The 21,031-nt window shown below is 33.3% G+C and overlaps 1 protein-coding gene across 1 annotated transcript in view; it reads right to left on the bottom strand.

Moving 5' to 3' along the window:
- Nucleotides 1-21,031, bottom strand: part of ERBB4 (erb-b2 receptor tyrosine kinase 4) — a 1,167,248-nt gene that overhangs the window by 36,718 nt on the left and 1,109,499 nt on the right. The window contains 3 exon segments of the mRNA XM_079135547.1: nt 9,690-9,860; nt 11,355-11,452; nt 13,499-13,645. Of these exon segments, the coding sequence (XP_078991673.1) occupies nt 9,690-9,860; nt 11,355-11,452; nt 13,499-13,645 (416 nt within the window).

Raw genomic sequence — 21,031 nt, forward strand, 5'->3', positions numbered from 1 at the left:
GGCCAAGACTTGAGGAATTGGAGCATGACTTCTTACCTCTCTTAGACTCCCAAGGACACGGGGGCTATAGGTTTTGTCTTTTTCAACATCAATTTGCACATTTGTAAAGTGAGAGAATTAACACTAGAAAGTGTATAATGGCCCTTTTGGCCCTGATACTCTGGGAGTATACAATGATTTATTTATCATCCTCATAATAACGATGGCACACCTCAGTGGTACAAATTACTACGCTGAATTCATGGATATGCCAGAACCAAGGACAAGTCACACTGGTTTTATTTCTATTGAGAGAACTAGTTCAAATAACTATTTGGAGAAAAACATACATGTTTGTGGAAAGAAAGAATAAAGAAGTAGCAGATTAGAAAGAAGACAGTTATCTTCTTGCTAAGATAAGGAAAGCTTGTCATCTCTGTGTAAATGTAACTATGGGACCTTATATACAGGAATTAATGTACTTTTAATTTTTTTTGACATTTTAAAAAATTTACTAACTTCTCCTAATTCCCCAAATAAAGGGTGGGAAATTCTAATATCTGGTTAGGAGAAAATCAGAGATCAAAAGATTTTGATTTCTTGATAATTTCCAAGAATTTGGAGAATAAATAAATGTGATTTGATGTTACATAGAGGGAAATGAGAGGGAGAGGGGGTATGAGAAATGGTGGAACGAGACAGACATCACTACTCTATGTACATGTATGATTACACAAATGGTATGACTCTACATCATGCACAACCACAGAAACAAAATGATATATCCCATTTGTGTACAATGAAAAAAAATGCAGTCTGTAAAAACAAAATAAATAAAATAAATAAATAAATAGAGGAAAAAATCGATAACACATAGCTTTTGGTTAAAATAAATCATCCACATGCTTCCAAAGTAAATCAGGAAGCACCAACATGATGTATATTTTGAAAGAGATCGGGTTGAGATTATGCCTGCAGCTTTGGGCAATTATGTGCCTGTGAGCTGGAGAGCAGAGGAAAATAAATTGCTGTGACTGGTCAACTGGAATGACCAAAGCATTTCCTAGGATAAGCGTTCAAAAATCATTCCAGTGTTAGTGACACCAGGATTATATATCATATAAAGAGAGATCTAATAAAACATATATCATTCAAGTTTATCCCATGGATGAAAATAGTAGAAAAGTGTACCCTAAAGAACATGGACAAAAAAAAAAAAAAAAAATTAAGAAAAGAAAGAATTGGTGCCAGCAAATGATCAGGAACGGGGAATATTCTCTAACAGTATCTTCCTTTGGTACAATGGAAACGCTATATTTGGAAATTGAATCCATTCACACACACACACACACACACACACACACACACCACACACAAATGGATATACAGTAGGGGAAGATGGTAGTAAGGTTTCTGTGAGACCCTGAACTAGAGTCATGGTGGGAGAAAGAGAAGGTGGAAATCTGGAAGGTGGAAATCTGGAAGGTGGAAATCTGGGAGTTGCTTTCTGGGAAAGCTAAGAAAGGATTCTGGTTTGAACTGGATCACTCAAAGAGCAAGAGATTCTAAGACCATGTTGAAGTCTTGACTTCCTAACACTGACCAAAACAAACAAACAAACAAAAAAGAACATTGGAAGAAAGCCCATCTGACCTCCCCAGATAACACAAAAGTTCTCTAGCCTGTGCAATACAGAAATATTACAAGAACCAGGATTTTTATTTTAATTAATTAATTAATTTGTGATGCTGGGGATTAGAACCCAGGGCTTTGTGCATGTGAGGCAACAGGATTTTTAAAGCAAATGAGAAGCATACCCTGTCAGCATATGGGGGTTTCTTTTGGTTTTGTGTTGTTTTGCCATCCTTCTTACCCAGTTCAGGTCTATATCACCAAAACTGTTCCAAGCCTGATCCTCTTCCCTCATAGAAGTACAGCTAACAAGACTCTCTGTGACCTCTTAAGCTGATATGATACCTTTGTGTTTTTCCTAGGATATCTGGGATTTCTCTCCCAGAATATTATCTCTCCAGCTACAATATAAACTCTTCCAAGATAGAACCTCTTGCCCAACACCATGTCTTGTCTATCAAAAAATACAATGTTAATTTTTTACTCTTTGATTATAATGAATTAACCAGTTTAAAAGATCAAGGTGTTAGATGGGGAAACACCTTGAAACAAATAAATAGCTAATGATATGGAGTGTCTTTATAGAAAGAAATCCTCCTTTTGGCTTAGTAGGTAAATACACACACATATACACACACACACACACACACACACACACATCCCACACACAAACCTCAAGCATCATTTCAAGAATAAAACGAAAAATGAAAGAAACCTTGACGTATTTTGGACCAAATGTAAAAACCAATATCCTGAGAACACAAACCCTTACTATCAAGTAGCAGCTGTTGTTAGACTTGATTTTGATCCTTGGTAAATTGCAGCCAGAGTAAGCTTGTTACATTATCACATTCTTATACTGCATCCTCAACTATGAGATGCTACCTTAACCTATCTCTGTAGGATTTTCTCCTTGTATTCAACCACATAAAGAAAAGAGTTGTGTACTGAGGTAACCCCAAATGTTTTTGGTCATTTCCCAATTAAATAGTCCTTAGAAGAAAACATACTTAAATGCACAAAACATAATAAATATAAATTCATTCTATGATAATGTAATTTTAAAGTTGAAAGGAGCTTGTAGATGAGCTAGTCCAATCTTATCATTCAAGAAACAGCCTGATTAAGAGATAGGATGACATCTTAAGTGTCGCTGAGTTGGTTTCAGAATCTGAGACTCTGGACTTCCAGTTGTTTTCTTTATCCATTTTACAGTTATGTGAACGAACCTGTTAGTTCCATCAGTGGTGTGAATTTAACTGCTATCAACTTAAAATAAGTAACCACCCTTGCTAAGACTCTCTATTACTTTAGTAATATTACTTTTATGTGGGATTATTGAAATTTGAATTCAGTGTCTAGGTCTGCTTTTTATCATTTATAAGCTATCTAAATTCTCCATTGTTCACTTTTCTGAACTTTCAAAATGCTACTAACATTAGTACTTACCTCATAAGACCTTGTGAAATAAAGGTGATAAAATTAAGTTTAAACACTCAATAAAACAGCTGGGTTAGAGTAAGCACTCAATAAGTCTTAACAAATATTACTATTGTTATTATTTGATAAAATAAAAGATCATGATTTTGATTTATTGAAGTATAAAGACAAACTCAGCTGCAACTCTCATATTTTCCAATGTATCTATTGAGAATGACATTGCTTGTGCATTTTCATTTTATTTAAATTTCTAGTACTTTACTCATCACTAGGAAACAAATCTAGAATAATATTATAAATCCTGTGCTGTGGAGGCCAAAGGTTTGCTTGTATTTCCTTCCTTTTTTAAGGTGGGTGTGGTAAATTTCATATAAATCTTAAAGGTAATTACATTGTGTGGTAACCTCGTTAAAATATTTTATTAAAGTTATTAGACAATATGAGAGGAAAGTGATATTGGCATAAATTAAAGTGTACAGAATCACATTTCTTAGTAAAAATAAACATTTGGTTTATACTCAATAATGAAGAAACTGATCAAATTTTTGAGATGCCAGACATATTTATTTTTCTACATCTTTCACATCTGCCTACACTTTAGTCCACTTTTCAACTTACTTAAATAAGTAAAAGAGAGGTCTAAAGAGGGAGAAGAGATGCGAATTTACAAATATCGTTTATTTCTTGTTGGATGGAGAGAAGTGGAGAAAAGTTAAAATGGAATGACAGATCATAGTTATCCCACCCCTCAGTGAGTGAGGGGTCACTTACTCCACCAATGTAGAGGACTGGCAGTTCCCCTGCCTTCCACTGGCCTGGATAACTTAGAGTTCACTAATTATACTTGTTTTTAAAAAATCAACACAAAATATTTGTACATATTTATGATGTGATATGTTTTAAAAGAGCATGACATTTAATTCTTTAAACTATTCATCACAGAGACTAAATGAACCTTTCACAATTGAAACCAGGCCTTCCTGTACAAAATTATATTGAAGCTCTCACATTAAATTAAATTGTCTACTATCATTAAAGCTGGAATATCTTCAGCTCTGTCAACTTATTAGATATTTTTATTCATTGCTGTTGCATTTATATATAATTCATTATATCAAACAAAATAGGCCTGGGGTTGTGGCTCAGAGGTAGAGCACTTGCCTACCATGTGTGAGGCACTGGGTTTGAGTGTCAGCACCACATATAAATAAAGAAGTGAAATAAAAAAAAAAAAAAAATTTAAAAACAAATATAAGTCCAGGTAAATCAAAAGAAAAAGACAAAATTTATTCATCATAACAATTTAAAAATCCATGGAGAAATTTCAAAATTGTACTGAACATTTAGTTGGAAATATTAGATAGCATTTATTAAATAAATATATCAAGAGAGAAGGCCACAATGGAACCTAAAACTTACTGATAGACTGACAATACAATGGTACAAACCAAATGTGTTCCTATACATCAGCAATCAATATACTGAAAGAAAAATTACAAAAACTACCCCATTAACTATAGACTCAAAAAATAAAACACTTGAGAATCAATCTAACCAAAGAGGTGAAAGACCTCTACAATGAAAACTACAGAACACTAAGGAAAAAAATTGAAGAAGACCTTAGAAGATGAAAGATCCCTCATACTCTTGGACAGGCAGATTTAATGTGTCAACGTGACCATACTACCAAAAGCATGAGATTTAATGCAATTCCTATTAAAATTCCAATGACATTCTTCAGAGAATTAGAAATAGCAGTCAAAATTCATTTAGGAAAATAAGAGAACCAGAATAGCCAAAGCAATCCTTAGAGAGAAAAGTGAAGCAGGAAGCATTACAATACTAGACCTTAAAATTATACTACAGAGCTATAGTAACAAAAATGGTATGATATTGCCACCCAAACAGACATGAAGACCAATGAAACAAAAGAGAAGACATAGAAACAAACCCACATAAATATGGTTATCTTATACTAGAAAAGGCACCAAAAACATACATTGGAGAAAAGGTAGTCTCTTCAACAAATGGTGCTGGGAAAACTGGAAATCCATATGTAGCAAAATGAAATTAAGCCCCTATCTCTCACCCTGCACAAAATTCAACTCAATGCGTATCAAGGGCTTGCACATTAAAACAGAGACCCTGCACCTAATGGAACAAAATGTAGGCCTGAATCCACTTCATGTCAGCTTAGGAACTGACTTCCTTAACAAGACTCCTATAGTGCAAGAATTAAAATCAAGAATCAACAAATGGGATGGACTCAAACTAAAGAGCTTCTTCAGAGCAAAGGAAACAATCAAGAATGTGAAGAGAGAGTCTACAGAATGGGAGAAAATGTTTGCCACCTGCACCTCAGATACAGCATTAATTTCCAGGATACATAAAGATCTTAAAAAACTTAACACCACAAATGCAAATAACCCAATCAATAAATGAATGAGGAACTGAACAGATACTTCACAAAAGAAGAAATTCAATCAATCAACAAATATATGAAAAAATGTTCGACATCTCTAGTGACTAGAGAAATGCAATAAAAACTACACTGAGATTTCATCTCACTCCAGTCAAAATGACAATTATCAAGAAACAAAGGAACAATAAATTTTGGCTGGAATGTGGGGGAAAAGGTACACTCATACATTGCTGGTGGGACTGCAAATTGGTGCAGCCATTCTGGAAAGCTGTATGGAGATTTCTTAGAAAACTTGGAATGGAACCACCATTGAACCCAGTTATCCCACTCCTCAGTTTTTACCCAAAGGATTTAAAATCAACATACTACAATGATGTAGCCACATCAATATTTATAGCAGCTTAATTCACAATAGCTAAACTGTGGAACCAGCCAAGGTGTCCTTCAACAGATGAATGGATAAAGAAAATGTGGTATATGCACACAATGAAATATTACTCAGCTTTAAAGAAGAATGAAATTATGACATTTGCAGGTAAATGGATGGAACTAGAGATTATCATGCTAAGTGAAATAAGACAATCCAAAGAAAACAAGGGCTGAATGTTCTCTCTGATATGCGGGAACTAATTCACAATATGAAGGGCAGAGTGGTTAGGGAAGAAAGGAGCACTATGGATTAGACATAAGGGAATGAGGGAGGAGAGGGGAATGGGAATAGGAAAGATAGAAGGATGAATTGGACATCACTGTACTATGTGCATATATGATTACACAATGTAATTCTACATCATGTACAACTAGAAGAATAAGAAGTTATACTCCTTATATGTATAATATGTCAAAATATACTCTATTATCATGTATAACTAATTAGAACTTTTTTTTAAAAAAAGAACTAACTACAGAAAGCCAAATATACACTTCCAACCAGTCACTTCTCGTTAGCCTGCCTACAGCATCCCTGGGCCTGAAACCTCCCCTTTTCCCCTATAAAGCTTTCCTACTCCTCTGCCTTTCAGCTTCTGCCAAAGCCAGAGTGGTGATGGTTGACTCCTTTGACAGGGCAATGCTGAAGGCAGGTATTTTCATTTATTTTCACACTATTGAGAATCAACCACAGGTTCATCAAAGGGCAATTACGCTCACATATGCTGAAGAGTTAATCTTCACAATGTTCTGTGAAAAACTTTTTAAATCCCCTTTTTAAGGATGCAGAGAACTAAAGCTTGCCAAATTTAAATAGCTCCTCATGTTTTCCTTCTGACATCATGCTAGAATAAATGTTTTATATACATTAGTCTGACAAAATATTCAAGATAATAGTAAAAGCATATATAATGATAATGACATCCAGCTATAATTTCAATAAGTGCTAGCATTACTTGCACTTACTTTTATCAACTTTCTGGGCAAATATCAACAATGTATTTTGAATACATTGCCTTAAAGTTGCAACTTATCAAAATACATATGGAATTGAAAATACTCAAGAATACTATAGAAGAGATAACCTTCAATTAGTTAATATTAGAACATATCAACAGAAACAGTTTCCTTGCCTAATTGTGATTACATCAGCAGGTTTTTAACAGGTAATGAGTAGAAAACCTAACTAGAAAGTGTGATTATTTATGATCTATGATACTGACAAGCAAAAAATAAAAAATAAAGCTAGGGTGATTCTAAAATGAAGGTAACATTTATTTGCCTGACACTTAACAAAAACTGTGATTTTTTAAAGTTAATTTCCTAACACTAATATCAGATAGATATTATCATATCTATTTCAACGTCAAAAAAATAGTCATAGAAGTATTCACATTACCCAAAACTTTTAGGCTACGGGCAATAAGGGCTATACTGAAAAACTGAATTGTTAGTTTCAGTCTACAAAATATGCTTAAGAAACAACTGATCAAAATTTAAGATGTTCCCTTAGTAGATACTTTGGCCACACAATCTCAAATTGAAGTAATTGTATACTAAGTATAAAAATAACATAACTTAGTCTTAGAAAATGGGGGAGGGGGGAAATGGCATCTATATTTAATAGAATTTGCCATAAAATTACATAAAGCCAGAATTTTAAAAATTAGAAAAATATAGATGGCTACATTACGTGGTTTTAGTGCCAAAAAATAAAATAATATTTAAGAACAATTCCTATACCATGGACTGAAAAAGTACAAAGAAGTTTATAGATAACTTTGTTTAAATAAAAATGCAGAGTAAGAAAAGATGCTAAAGGTCCAATGAGATCTCATGTAACTGCTAGTTTGTATCGTTAATTCCAGGTAGCTCAAACTTACTTACTAAGAATTCCTTGCTTTGAGAATCATAAACTAAAATGAACAAAATGTTAGAACTTGAGACGTATAAGAAGAAAAAAATTTCAAGTTCTCAGCCGTACAGAATTTCACTTTTACAGATCGTTTTCTTAAAATGTCACTAATGTGTTGAAAAGTAATGAACTTTTCATCTTGTTATAAAAACAAAGGTATAATTTGGTCATTTTGCTAAGTATAGACAGACAGGAAAATGTGCCCCTGATATATCTTAAGAATGTTCCTAGCTCCACAGAGAGTGATATTCATTATATACCAGTGGATCAGATATTTAAAACTTTCATGTGATAAAATTTTCAACTTGGCCTACAATAACATTTTTTTTTTATTTTTAAAGACTGCATTTTGATTCATTGTACACAAACGGGGTTAAAAGAAAAATTAAATGAGACTTCCATCTTTGCCTCTTTCTACATCAGACCTTTTAAGTGGAGGTGGGAGGTTGAAAGTTTGGAGGATGCATTTTATAAGAAAATTACTGAGGAATGTCTCAAGTAGGACTAGTCCTGGGGTTGAAGTCAAGAAAAATAATCATATTATGTAAATAACACATTCTAATAATTTTAAAGCCATAGAACAGTGCAGTACAGACAAGCAGCTTACGTTAGAAATCTGCTCTTCTAATGGGTAGCTGGGTGAACTAGTCAAATCACCTAACTTCTCTGTGGCAAGTATTCTCATTTATAAGATGGGCATAATAAAAATTGAACCACCTGGGTTGTTGTAAGGATTAAGAGGGGTAACATTAATGTGTTTAATAGTAAACAAAGAAAAGCATTATTATTATTGCTGTCAATCTGATAAAAAGCAAATAATTTCAGTTTAGAGAATTAAATACAAGTTGAAAATTCCCTTACACCTATGGTGAAGAGAAATGAAATACTATTTGGTTTAACAGCTATGATAATGCTCTGAGATGGAGGAGAAGACTAAGAGAATGAATAGCTTCCTAGAAAAAAAGTTAAGTATCATGTTTAGATCTTATCAGTGGAAGACACTGATTACAGATATAAATTGCTTCACCCTGCTCCATAATGGCCAATGAATACTTGATTACAGCACTTATCATGCAGTCCTCTGCCTCTGTATCTGTGTGACCCTTTAATTAGCCTGGACCCTCCTTGAAGGCAGGATTTATGTCAAAATTCTTTGAAACTCAAATGTGTAATAATGCTTCTCAAGCAAATGCACTTAATACATGTTGCATGAATGCTAAATGAATTTTTTAAAAATAAACAAATAAACAGATATGGATTTGATGGCCCTTAGATAAAAATGGTATTCATACAAAGAGGAAGCAATATTGAAAATGCACATAAATTATTTTCAGAAGCTTCTTCCAAAACTTAAATCTGTCTTAGAAATGATTCTGATGTCCTCTTAATACGAACGATTTAGTTTGAAGAATTGCAGTTTTCTGTGTTTGCATTTCAATTTGACACAATTTAATGTTTCCTAAACAAGTGAGGGTTGTACTAGTATTACTTCTTGACTACTCAATCATATCATTTTTATTAAAAAAATAACAAGAGTGTATTTGGTAAGAATTTGCATTATTTAAACACATATAGTTTTATAAGTTTGAATTGGCTTTTAAAAAATGAAAATTTGTTTTAACTAACACAATAAAACTTTTCTTCTTTTGAAATTTTGAGGTATTTCAGAGTACATATTGAATTATCCAAGCCTGTCTCCCAAAATTAACTGCATATACTGCAGACATGGTACATCTTTGGTGGAGTTGGTATGTCTTTAGAGATGGCAATGATTTTAGCTATATAGTTATTTTGAAATTTTAGCACTTACAACATGTTCATATGATTTTATTTCTGAGACATAATATAGTACATGTATGTAATTACTCTTACCCTATTTGAGTCAATTCTTGCTCTCGAAGTGTAGATGGGGGGAGGGATGTTGAAAGCTTGGGGGACCAGGTATTCCTCAGCATCCATCATATCTTCCAGGTCCTCTTCATCCAAGAGATTCTGAAAGAACTTGCTGTCATTTGGACTGGGAAGCTTCATACGATCATCACCCTGAAAGATTGCCCATCAGACACACAAAATAAATGACACTTTTCTTCATTTTAAATATGTGGTCTCTGCAGCACATTTATGTAACAGTCAAACAAAGGTTGAAAAATCCATGTAATCATTTCAGAAGACATTTTTTTGGTACAATTCTCAGTCATAAAGAAGCCAATAATATGTTTAGGTATGATATGGTAAGATAAAGAAATTTAATATATGAAGAATGTGATGAATGACATCAGAGAGGAATAAAGCAGGATGCTACAGATGTTTTAGGGAGGCAAAATCCACTTCAGATCTGAGAATAAGGATTCCTTGTCAAGATGGTGGGTGGGCTGGACTTTAAGAATAAATAGTGGGGCTGGGGAGATAGCTCAGTCGGTAGAGTGCTTGCCTCGTAAGCACAAGGCCCTGGGTTCGATCCCCAGCACCCAAAAAAAAAAAAAAAAAAGAATAAATAGTAAATGGCAATCAATTTATTGATTTTTATTTTGTGTGGGTGGTTTGATGCTGTAGAGTGATCAGGACATATAAGCTCTGTGACGTGTTATATGGTATATATAGTGGCTACATGGTCAAAGTGGTGGCATTCAAAGTCACAACCCCAGGGGCCAAGAGAATCAATGGGTGAGGGAGAGAAGCCAAAACCCTTGCTATATTCCTTCCCACCTTATTTACTCCTTATTCTTTTATTGTTCAAAGTTGTATGGTTTTTTACAAAAAAAAAATCAGTTCATAAAGGTTAATTTGGGAGAGAAATAACTGGACATGATTATCTTTAAAGCCTGGCTTTTATCTTCATGTATAAGTATTGATAGGCAGATAAAGGCTCTTTTGTTTTAATGAGGAAATAGAATTCAGTGTATCCAAGGTCCATTTGTTTATGGTTTAGGTGAAAAAAATCGTAGGTAAATCATTACAATTTTTAAATTATTGAATCCATTTTTCCTAGTGTTAAACATAAAATATTCTTTTGGCCTCTTATTTAATTCATATGTGCCTCAAATCATTTGAATTGAGTTATAGCTTGGACACTGCTTGCCTCTGCAAATAAAAAAAAATATTGTAAGATATTTTTCTAGGAAACTAAATGTTACTATATGTAAATTTTTGATTCATTTTTTTCCAAAGTATAGACAAGTGTAAAACAAAAATCCACTGTCCTTTGATTCTGAAAAGGAAAGATTACAATAATGAACATGACTCACACAGAATGCTAATAAAAAGCAGAGTGCTAGGAGGTTTTTCTGAGGATAAAAACTTTTTATGTATATGGGTCATCATAATCATCTTGTTGTTCAACAGCAGTCACTTGAGCTCTAGGGGAAGGCTCTGAGAGGTGGATCTGACATCAAGTAAAGGGTTCTTTAGCATAAGTTGTTTCACACCGTAACACGCTTAATCAGTGACAGTGGTCTGGATTTCTAAAGTCGAGATATTCATGTTTTGTAGTGCATTTTCCAGGTGGATAGTCTTCAAAACAAAGTCAAGAGTACTAACCTGAATAACAAGATATCTCTGAGGGTCTCGAGCCATCCTTGAAAATTCTGCAGCCAGCTCCTTGAATTTAGGTCTACTGTCAGCATCAATCATCCAGCCTGGGGATTTACACACAATTAAAGTGTCAGCATATCCACATTTGAAAAAAAGCAGTGACATTTAAATTTTGTGAAAATAGTGGCTACAGTGTGAAAAACATTGTTTTAGTAATAATGCTCTGAAAAACAAAGGAGGCTAGTGATACTCATCACTTAATGTCATATACGGTATTTTTTTGATCTGATTTAAAATTTATTGTTCTTAGAAAATAGAACAGATTAACTATGAGAACTTATGGAACCTCAGATCTTTGTTTTGGGTGTGGAGATCATTTTTTAAAACTTTGTTGATTATAGATGAGGTGATGGGAATATAATTTATCATTTTGTATCAGGAGGGATATGAGAGAAAACATTTGGTGCACTAGTCTACACTGAACAGAGGGAGGTAAAGGGAACTAAAAGCAACTTTTTCAAGCCACTTTTCCCTGGTGGGGAAAAATAAAGAATGGAAAATGATTGGTGATGTTTGATAAGCAATAGCCATTAGCTTATCTTCATACTAGCCTTTCCAGCATAAAAATACTATCAGCGGTTTCTAAAGTATACATTATTATTTAGCTGGGAGTCTTGATAAAATGGATCTTATCTTTCTAGAGGCTGTTTAGAGAATTATATGACAAGAATGAAAACATCAGCTTTCCTTGAAATTTTTTGTCAAATGATTCTCTTCTAAATTACTAAAACTCCTAGGATAGGGAGGTGGGGAAACTCCAAGTAAAGTTTGCTTAATAAGATAAAAATTTTGCCTGATTTTACATCATTTCATCAGAATGTCAAAATCATTTTCTATTCTGATTATGGGATCAAATTATACAATGCATGCATGTTTTGACACTTTCTTCTCTAGACATTTACCAAACCATGATTGATTGAATAAAACTAGAAAGTCTGTTTCTCCTATTCTGGCAGTTCAATATTTACTCCTGTTCTGGGAATTTTTGGGGTATCATTTTACGTATCATTGATGTCACCTATGTTTTTTCTCTCCTAACAAAGCTCAAACACTGTATATCCTCTATATATTCATTTTAAAGAAATGCTTATTAGTACCAAGATGTTAATGAGAAAATATGTGTTTCTGGAACTCTTGGAGCCAAAAATGTTAACTTCACTGTGAGATAACAGGTCCTTTCTAAATATGGAGTAAATAGATCTGTGCTTAGAGAAAAGGGCATGCTGACCTGAATTGCAAAGAACACATTTTATTTCTTGCCTCACTGTCAGAATGCATCACGCATGTCATGAATATAAATCTGAGTAGACCTGGGTCCAAAGTCTCTTATTAATAAGGTGCTTATTCACCTTCACCAGTTGGTTCCTTTGCTAACACTGTGTATCTCAAAAGGGGAAAACCCCAGATTATGCAAGAGAGATTGTTGCTGTTAATCTCACTTAAATTAAGTCAGGAACTCCAGAGACTTCCCTAATTCTATTTGAATTAAGGGCCTACTAGACTTCCAGAACACATTTATAATACATATGTGTCTGGGGCATAGTAAGAGGAAATAAAAGTAAGAGTTTGATGTAAACAAATGATCAAGTTGATAAAAGTAAACATTCCTAATCATTTTAGCTCAATGTAGATACATTTCTTCCCACTTCCCACCCTACCAGGATAATTTACTCTTGACTAAAAATCTAGCAAACCTATTTCCATTTAATTTATTTTTTAAACTATAAGTTTCAAGCTTTCTTTCTTTGTTTAGGTCATTAATTTAATCTGATGTTTCCCATAAAGATTACTAACGTTAATGTTACCACTAACAATATTGCAACTAATTATATTTCTTTAGGACAGGGAGTTTGTTCTGAAAATTATAAGATTTAAGAATAGTTAGAGTAATCTAATTTTGACTTCACATTATGGAAGTATATTAATGTATATTAATAATTACAGCAAATCGGTAGTTTACATGTTCCACTCAATGATTTTTCAACTGTTATGTTTTCCAATACAGAGAAACATCATACAAGTAGTATACTCTATACTATCATTTTATTAAGAACAGTGATGACGACTATAAAATTCTTTCACAATCTTACATTTGACCATGACCATGTAAACGTCAATGGTGCAGATGGGAGGTTGAGGCAAACGTTCTCCTTTCTCTAATAAATCAGGAATTTCTCGGGTTGGAATTCCATCATAGGGTTTTCCTCCAAAGGTCATAAGTTCCCATATAGTGACTCCTAAGTTGGAGATAAAAATCTTCCGTAAGCATATTAACAACATAATTCAAACAAACAAGCAACATGTCAAGTGGCAAAAGAATGTTCCCTAAAGCTCAATCAAAAGAAAGTTAAGGAATGTTCCTCAGATCCCTACATTCACTAAGTGCTAAAATCTTTGGGAGAATTTGATTCCCTTATTATTGTTTTAGAATTTTTAATGCATAGCAGAGAAGGTTTAGAGTGGATATTAGAAGGTAGAATATATTCCTCATCTCTATTTATAAGTAATGCTAATGTTTGCTGATCTAAGTTATGTTTCACTACATTACAGTCGAGAATACAATTCATTTATTATATACATGTGTTCAGCATCAAATAAACATGATTTCAGGAAAAATCTGATATTAATTTTTAGATTCCCCCTTTGCTATAAAAGCCCTAAGAGGTTAAGTGGGGATTCCAGAATAATTTTCTTACGCCACAGTAAGGAACTGTGACTCACCTTTTAATTAATCCAAAGAAAACAAGTACAATAAAGCATATTAAGCATTTAACACATATGGGAACTAAACTGTAGGGATCAATTCATATGCAAGCTGTAATACTGAAAAAATGGGCATCTACAAAATGGAAAGTAATCAAGAATAGTTTATTCCTTGCATAATGAAATAACTTTCTTGAGACACTAAACGCTGATTCCTCTTGGGGGAAAAATATCCTAAATATCAGTGAAAACGACCAATTTTGATAACAATGATTCTGATTTAGGCAATAAAATATATATTAGAAAGCTCTCCCTTATGACATAATAATCAACTACATACTTAAAGTTATATTTTCCTTAGGGATAAGATTTCAAAATTGTAAATAAATGGGCACAACAGTATTACAACCTGAGATTTGATTGATGCATAAAGACAGATACATTTTAACATAAAATCCATTAGCTTAGGCTATGTTTTCTTCTCCACTGCCAATTGGAATGAACCGTTATCCATTTTCTAGTTAGTTCTACTCATGGAATATCTGTTTAATGATTACATTTTATTAACTCATGTAGATAGTTATAAAAGTCAGAATAGATTCTCTCTCACACCTCTATCAGAACTTCCAATGTAAACAAAATACAAAGTAATTACAAATAAAAATAAAAATACATAATGAACAGAAACATATAAATGCAAAAACAGAAGCTGAAACTCAAAACGCCCACTTTCAAGAACAATTCAATTCTGTCTTGGCAGAGTGATGACAAGATAAATGCTAAATAAGGATGGCTTCATGGAAAAGGATGATCTCAAAAAAACTCAATCAGAAACAGCCTAAAACCTGATACTGCAGCTCCATCACCTGAAGATATATGTCACCATAACTGATGCATATTTTTATAAATATAAAGATGCAGCCAGTGATAATTTTCCATAGAGGTGTACTATAAATAAGATTATGTAGCTTTCTCTGCCTTTTATGCCTTTTGCAATCAACTGTGATGCATGCATCATAAGAATCTTAAAATGCCTTGTGAATATGTGTTGATGACCTATGTTATGTTTCAAAACAGAATATTGTATCTCCACTTCTTTATTTTTTTCTAAACAACATCTGAAATTTTGCAACCTAACATGAAGAAAACTAGTATAGCCCAAGTAACAGGATTTTCTCCAAAAGACACACTTTATTATTAAAAATATGACAGTTCTGCCTATATTTTTTGTTTGCTTATTTTAATATCATTTCAAATTTGCCTCCAGCAGATTACCACATCTAATTCAGGGATACAAAAGCAAAAAAAAAAAAAAGGAAACAGAAAGAAAAAAGCCTATATGTATAATATACAAATATATATATATATATACGATCATACATAAATCTGTCATGACACATAATTTATAAATCAATCTGTATCATGTATTTGTTACTTCACACCATGTAATATATAAATAAGAATCAGTATGCTAATCTGCATTATATGAAATGTCTATCATATACGTGATAGATTCACTTTTCTTTTTACCCCTTGCAGTAAGTAGTGTATCAACTAAATTTTGCCAAGCTTTTCTAATATATATTTGCCTAAACTTCAAACACACATATTCTACTTCTACGAAGAGTAGACCATATGCAGTCTTTTTGAAATTTTAATATTTCCTATGACATACACAAGTGAAACACATTTTATTGAAATGTCTTAAGTAAATTTTTTAGGACTAATGAATTTCTTTTCTACAGAAGAGTTGTATGTTCTTTAGTGATTAAATGGTCTAAATCTTTTTTTTAAATGAAAAGTAAAAACCAAACTTAAATTTGAGTAAAATATATTGTACCATATTTTAAAATCCAACCATTACCCTTTTCATTTAAATGGACCTTTTGCTTTTTATTTTAAATAAATGATACTTTCATATATCATATTTAAACTCAGAAAAGGCTTTGACTCAGTTACTAAGTGGTAGGCAACCAAGTTGTAAGCTGCTAAACAGCTCATCTTAAACACTGAGTTAAACGTAATGAAAGAAATGTTCTAATTAATAAATATCAGTCTTTACAAGTTCAAATTATTCACTCCATAATACTTCTATTACTCCAAAATTTGTTCGTAAATTAAAATCAAAGTTGCAATTAGCAGTCTTCTCTCTTAACTCTATTTTCAGTAATTGTTCATTATTGCGACAATAATCTCTGTATTTTCTACCATAGAACAGAAATTCCCATACAAAAAAGCAAACAAAAAGCCGTCATTTTTATTTTGTCTTTTAACAAAATTATATTCTCAAAGAATTGTTAAAAATTAAGGCCGTGAGATTCTGTGACATTGTCCCTGTACTAAAATTGGCCAGATTTTGTTTTTGTTTTTGTTTTCAGTTAAAATGATCAATTGCTACCAAACCAGAGCTGGTGGCAGAGATATCAAATTTTCCATTTTAGAAGACCAGATAATTAAAAAAATAAAATAAAAATGCTCTTTACAGAATATTTTCTTTTGCATTTTTAATAAGTTAATTCCTTTAGGAAATGGGGTCTATAAATAGATATTTTTAACACAGTAAAATAATTTGACTTAGGATATTTTACATGAACCAAATGTATTTATTTTTGCCTTTAAAGACTTAATTCACAAGGAACATTTATTTACCATAGCTCCAAACGTCACTCTGGTGTGTGAATTTCCTATAATGTATACACTCCAGTGCCATCCATTTAATTGGCATCTATAGAGAAATAAAAAATGAAAGTTTTATAATTTTATAAAAATGCAATTTATATACATACTACATCTGAGGCTCTGGACTGGGTCAATTATATTCTTTGTGTGTTTATAGATATAAATTTAAATAGGTTATTTTTCAAGATAGTGTAAAATGGATTGAAATTTAAAAAATGATTTAACCCAAAGATATACTGTATTTATGTTTTTAAAGAAAATCTTCATATACAATGTTATGGTTTAAATATGAGGTATCCCCAAAAGCTCATGTGTGAGTCAATGCAACAGTGTTTAGAGGTGAAATAATTGGGTTATGAGAGCCTTAATGTATTCAGTGTGTTAATCCACTGATTTAGGCAATACATCAGGGATTAACTGGATGGTAACTGCAGGCTAATAGGGGGTGGCTGGAGAGGGTGGGTCCTTGGGGAATGTTTTGGGGGTTCACATTTTGTCCTTGCTGAGCAGAGCTTTCTCTCTGCTGCCTGGTGCCAGTTCCCAGCTGTTTTCTTCTGCCATACACTTCCACCATGATTTTCTGCCTCATGTCAAGATCCAAGAAATGGAGTGAGCTGTCTGTGGATTGAGATTTCTGAGACCATGAGCCCCCAAATAAACTTTTCTTACTTAAAATTGTTCTAGTTAGATCTTTGATCAGAGCAGTGAAAAAGCTGACTAACACATACAATAAAAAAGTAAAATAATAAAATAGGGTCAACTTTCTTATTAATTATCAGTTAAAGTTAAAATAAGTCTATAACTTTTTATGAGTTAATATTATGATCCACAATATCAAATCCAACCTCCAATGCATGTGCTTCTTAAAACATATCCATATTATATTTTTTCTTAAAACATACTCATATAATATTTTTTCTTAAAAAATGGGATGTCAGACAGGCATGGTGGTACATGCCTATAATCCCAGAGGCTTGGGAGGCTGAGGCTGAGGCAGAGGCAGGAGGATCTTGAGTTCAAAGCCAGCCTCAGCAAAAGTGAGGTGCTAAGCAACTCAGTGAGACCCTAAATAAAACACAAAATAGGTCAGAGTATGTGGCTCTGTGGTCAAGTGCCCCTGAGTCCAATCCCTGGTCCCCCCATCCCCCAAAATGGGACATCTGTACATTTTCAATTATCCCCTTTCACCCCAGACACATTTTGAACTAGGAGTACAATGAATCCTTTCTATACTTACCTCTTCCTCTCCTCCTCCTATGTAAGTTGGTCACTAAATAGCCTAAAATCATGAATTTCAAAGTTAGCTTTGCTTTGTTCCCAAGCCACAAATGACCTCCCTTGTCTTGGTTAGTCTGTACTGAAAATATGTACCATTTTCAAAATAGAAACTAGTATATTAAAAAAAAAAAAAAAAAAAAGTGAGAGGATCAGCACAAATCCATCATCCACCCCTACAAGAAAAACAACTCAACCCACATACCCTCATGCTGATGGGTCAGCAGAATGCATTTCAACTCGAAGGGCAGCGTTATATAGCTGGGAATATAATTAGATTCTATGAAATAAAGATAAACACTTCTACTTCGCAGTTGAAAGCTTAAAACTAAATAGGCCTTTGAAATCATGAGGTTGGCTGCTCACCAAGGTGACACCAAGGTAACTCCATGACAGAATCATGGTATTCAGTGAAAGGGAACAGGAGACACATTGAAAATGATTTCCCTATGGGCAAGGAGTTAACTGAGTTTATGGACTACAGACATTGTGTTAAAGAAGTAAGTTTAAATCACAGGTGGCTTGATAAAGACTTAATGGTTACCAGGCATTTAAAGCTGTAATGAATCTTGCTTTAGACAAATCGTACAGCTGTATGTTCTTAAGACAAGTGAAGTCATGTGATTTATGGACTTCTTCTCCTGTGCAATCTTGTAGTGAACTTCAAAGCTGAGGTCTCAAACTACTGCAATTTGGTAGTGAAAAATCAAAATAGGCTCTTAAAATAAGGAAAGGCCAAATAATCCTCAAAACTAAAGGTTTATTTTTTTTTTCCTATTTCACCTGTGATAAGATTTGAATATGGCAGTCATACAAGCATTTAGGGTAAAAAAGTCAATATTAAGCACTTGGGAGCCTATCATTGCAAAATATTATAAATATATTTTTAGATGGTTCATGGTAAATAAGGATACCATATATATATATATATATATATAATATGATATGTATTAAAATATATGAATATAAATAATATGTGAATAAGTGTTCTTTTTGTTAGTATAACTTCATGGGTCACCATGGCTTAGGATTGTATTTGTTGATTTCATTTGGCCTATCCTGACCTAAGATTCTTCGGATCAGGGTCTGTGGGTGTCCAAATGAGGACCACCCTAATTTTAACCAAGAGTGGCAAGCTAAACAGTGGGTTGCTGAGGAAATACAAGAGCTGGAACTAAGGTATGTGCTGAGACTACTTGGTGGATGAGAGAGGCAGGAACAGAGTTGCTAGCTAGGGGCTGAGGCTGAAGAGGCAGAGAGGTACATAGGGAAGCAGCTCTGTGCAGCTCTCTGCAGCAGCTCATATCCTAGTTTAGAGTCAGATAACAAAGAAACGTAGGTAAACCGTGCACACCACGATAGCAGCTCAAAACAAAAAACAGAACCAGATTGTTAGAATCCAGGCTCTCAGGTAAGGGGGATAAGAAGTTAGATGGTCAACCTTCAACTGAATTTTGACTTTTGGTAGTAGTTAAGCTTCTCTGTAGTCTATGAGAAGTTGAGTCATTCCTATGCTTTTAGGATTCATGGGACAATTTATGTAGTCCTGATAAAAGTTTAATGTCATGTGCCCTTAAGGAACCATCCACTTCCTAATACTGGATCTAACATGAAGACCACCTGGGTTTAGATATGCCTCACCTTATTTTGGCTACTTTTGAGAAATGACAGGATAAAGGAGATATATATATATATCTCCTTTATATATACATATATAATGTATATGTATATATAATATATGTATATATGTACGTGTATATGTGTATATATATATATATACATACACGTATAATTTGTGTATAATTTGACCCAGGGCAGGAATTAAGGCAAATGGTAGAACTGGGATTTATTATCTTCTAAATCTCAGGCTCACTGGGTTCTTCCTTAAAAGTAAAAGAAGATAAAAGGCTACCATACTATGTTTTAAATCAATATTGTTTTTAAAAAGATACCTACCTTTCCTCCATCAGCATTATACTCTTTTTCATCTCCTTCCAAGAGTCTGGCTAGTCCAAAATCTGTGATTTTCACATGGTTTGGAGATTTCACTAAGACATTGCGAGCTGCCAAGTCCCGATGAACAAGCCGTCTTTCCTCTAAGTACATCATTCCCTGGAAAACATCAAGAACCACTAAGAGAGTTAGTCAATGCCCAGCTTTTTCCATATTCTAAGAAGGAATCTCTTAGCATTTAGTTGAAAGTGCTTCATTTCTTTAAGTAAAACTAGCATTTCAGAATATTTCCACAATTAGAGAAAACCTTGGTTTTCTCTCTAATTATTATTAATCTTATTCTTGGTGTGGGGGGGCAGCTTTTTTGCTTTTCCCCTTAAAGTCCTCCAAAGTGAAATAAATCACCTGTCCATGAACTGAATGTCAGATGGTGTACCTGAGAGACTGGATACCCATTTGCCATCCCTTCATTAGTGTGGTGTGTAGGTGTCTTAGCAGATCAGCTAACATACACCTGCACTGACCCACATATTCCTCACTATTGTTTTTCTATAGTGTGAGTTTAATGTCATCTTGTCCTGCACACCCACTCCAAACAAATACGTCTATCAATATAATTTTTAACATATTTCATTTCACCATCATAGATTCTATTAAGGCTAAAGAATCATATTATTCTTATTAATTATTCACAGATGAAGCATATCCTTGGGGTCTTAAAAATCTATAATTTTTAAAAAGTCTCTGTGACATTAGTTGTCATTGTAAGAACCCACAGGTGAAATAACATAGCTTATAATGACTCACGATTAGACTTTCATATGTTATCTTTGAAAACCTTAGAAGGAAATTAAAAATAAAATCCATTGCTGATTGCTAACAAGAGATAGAGCCGACTTCCCCTCCATACACACATATACATGTTAGTTATATAAAATAAATATTACTATGTGAACTTATAAAAGTAGTGATCCATATTTATAATAATTAGTTTATTAATTGTACCTTAGTGG

The sequence above is a fragment of the Sciurus vulgaris genome (genome assembly GCF_902686455.1).
Source record: "Sciurus vulgaris genome assembly, chromosome: 3".
In the NCBI taxonomy this organism is placed as follows: domain Eukaryota; kingdom Metazoa; phylum Chordata; class Mammalia; order Rodentia; family Sciuridae; genus Sciurus; species Sciurus vulgaris.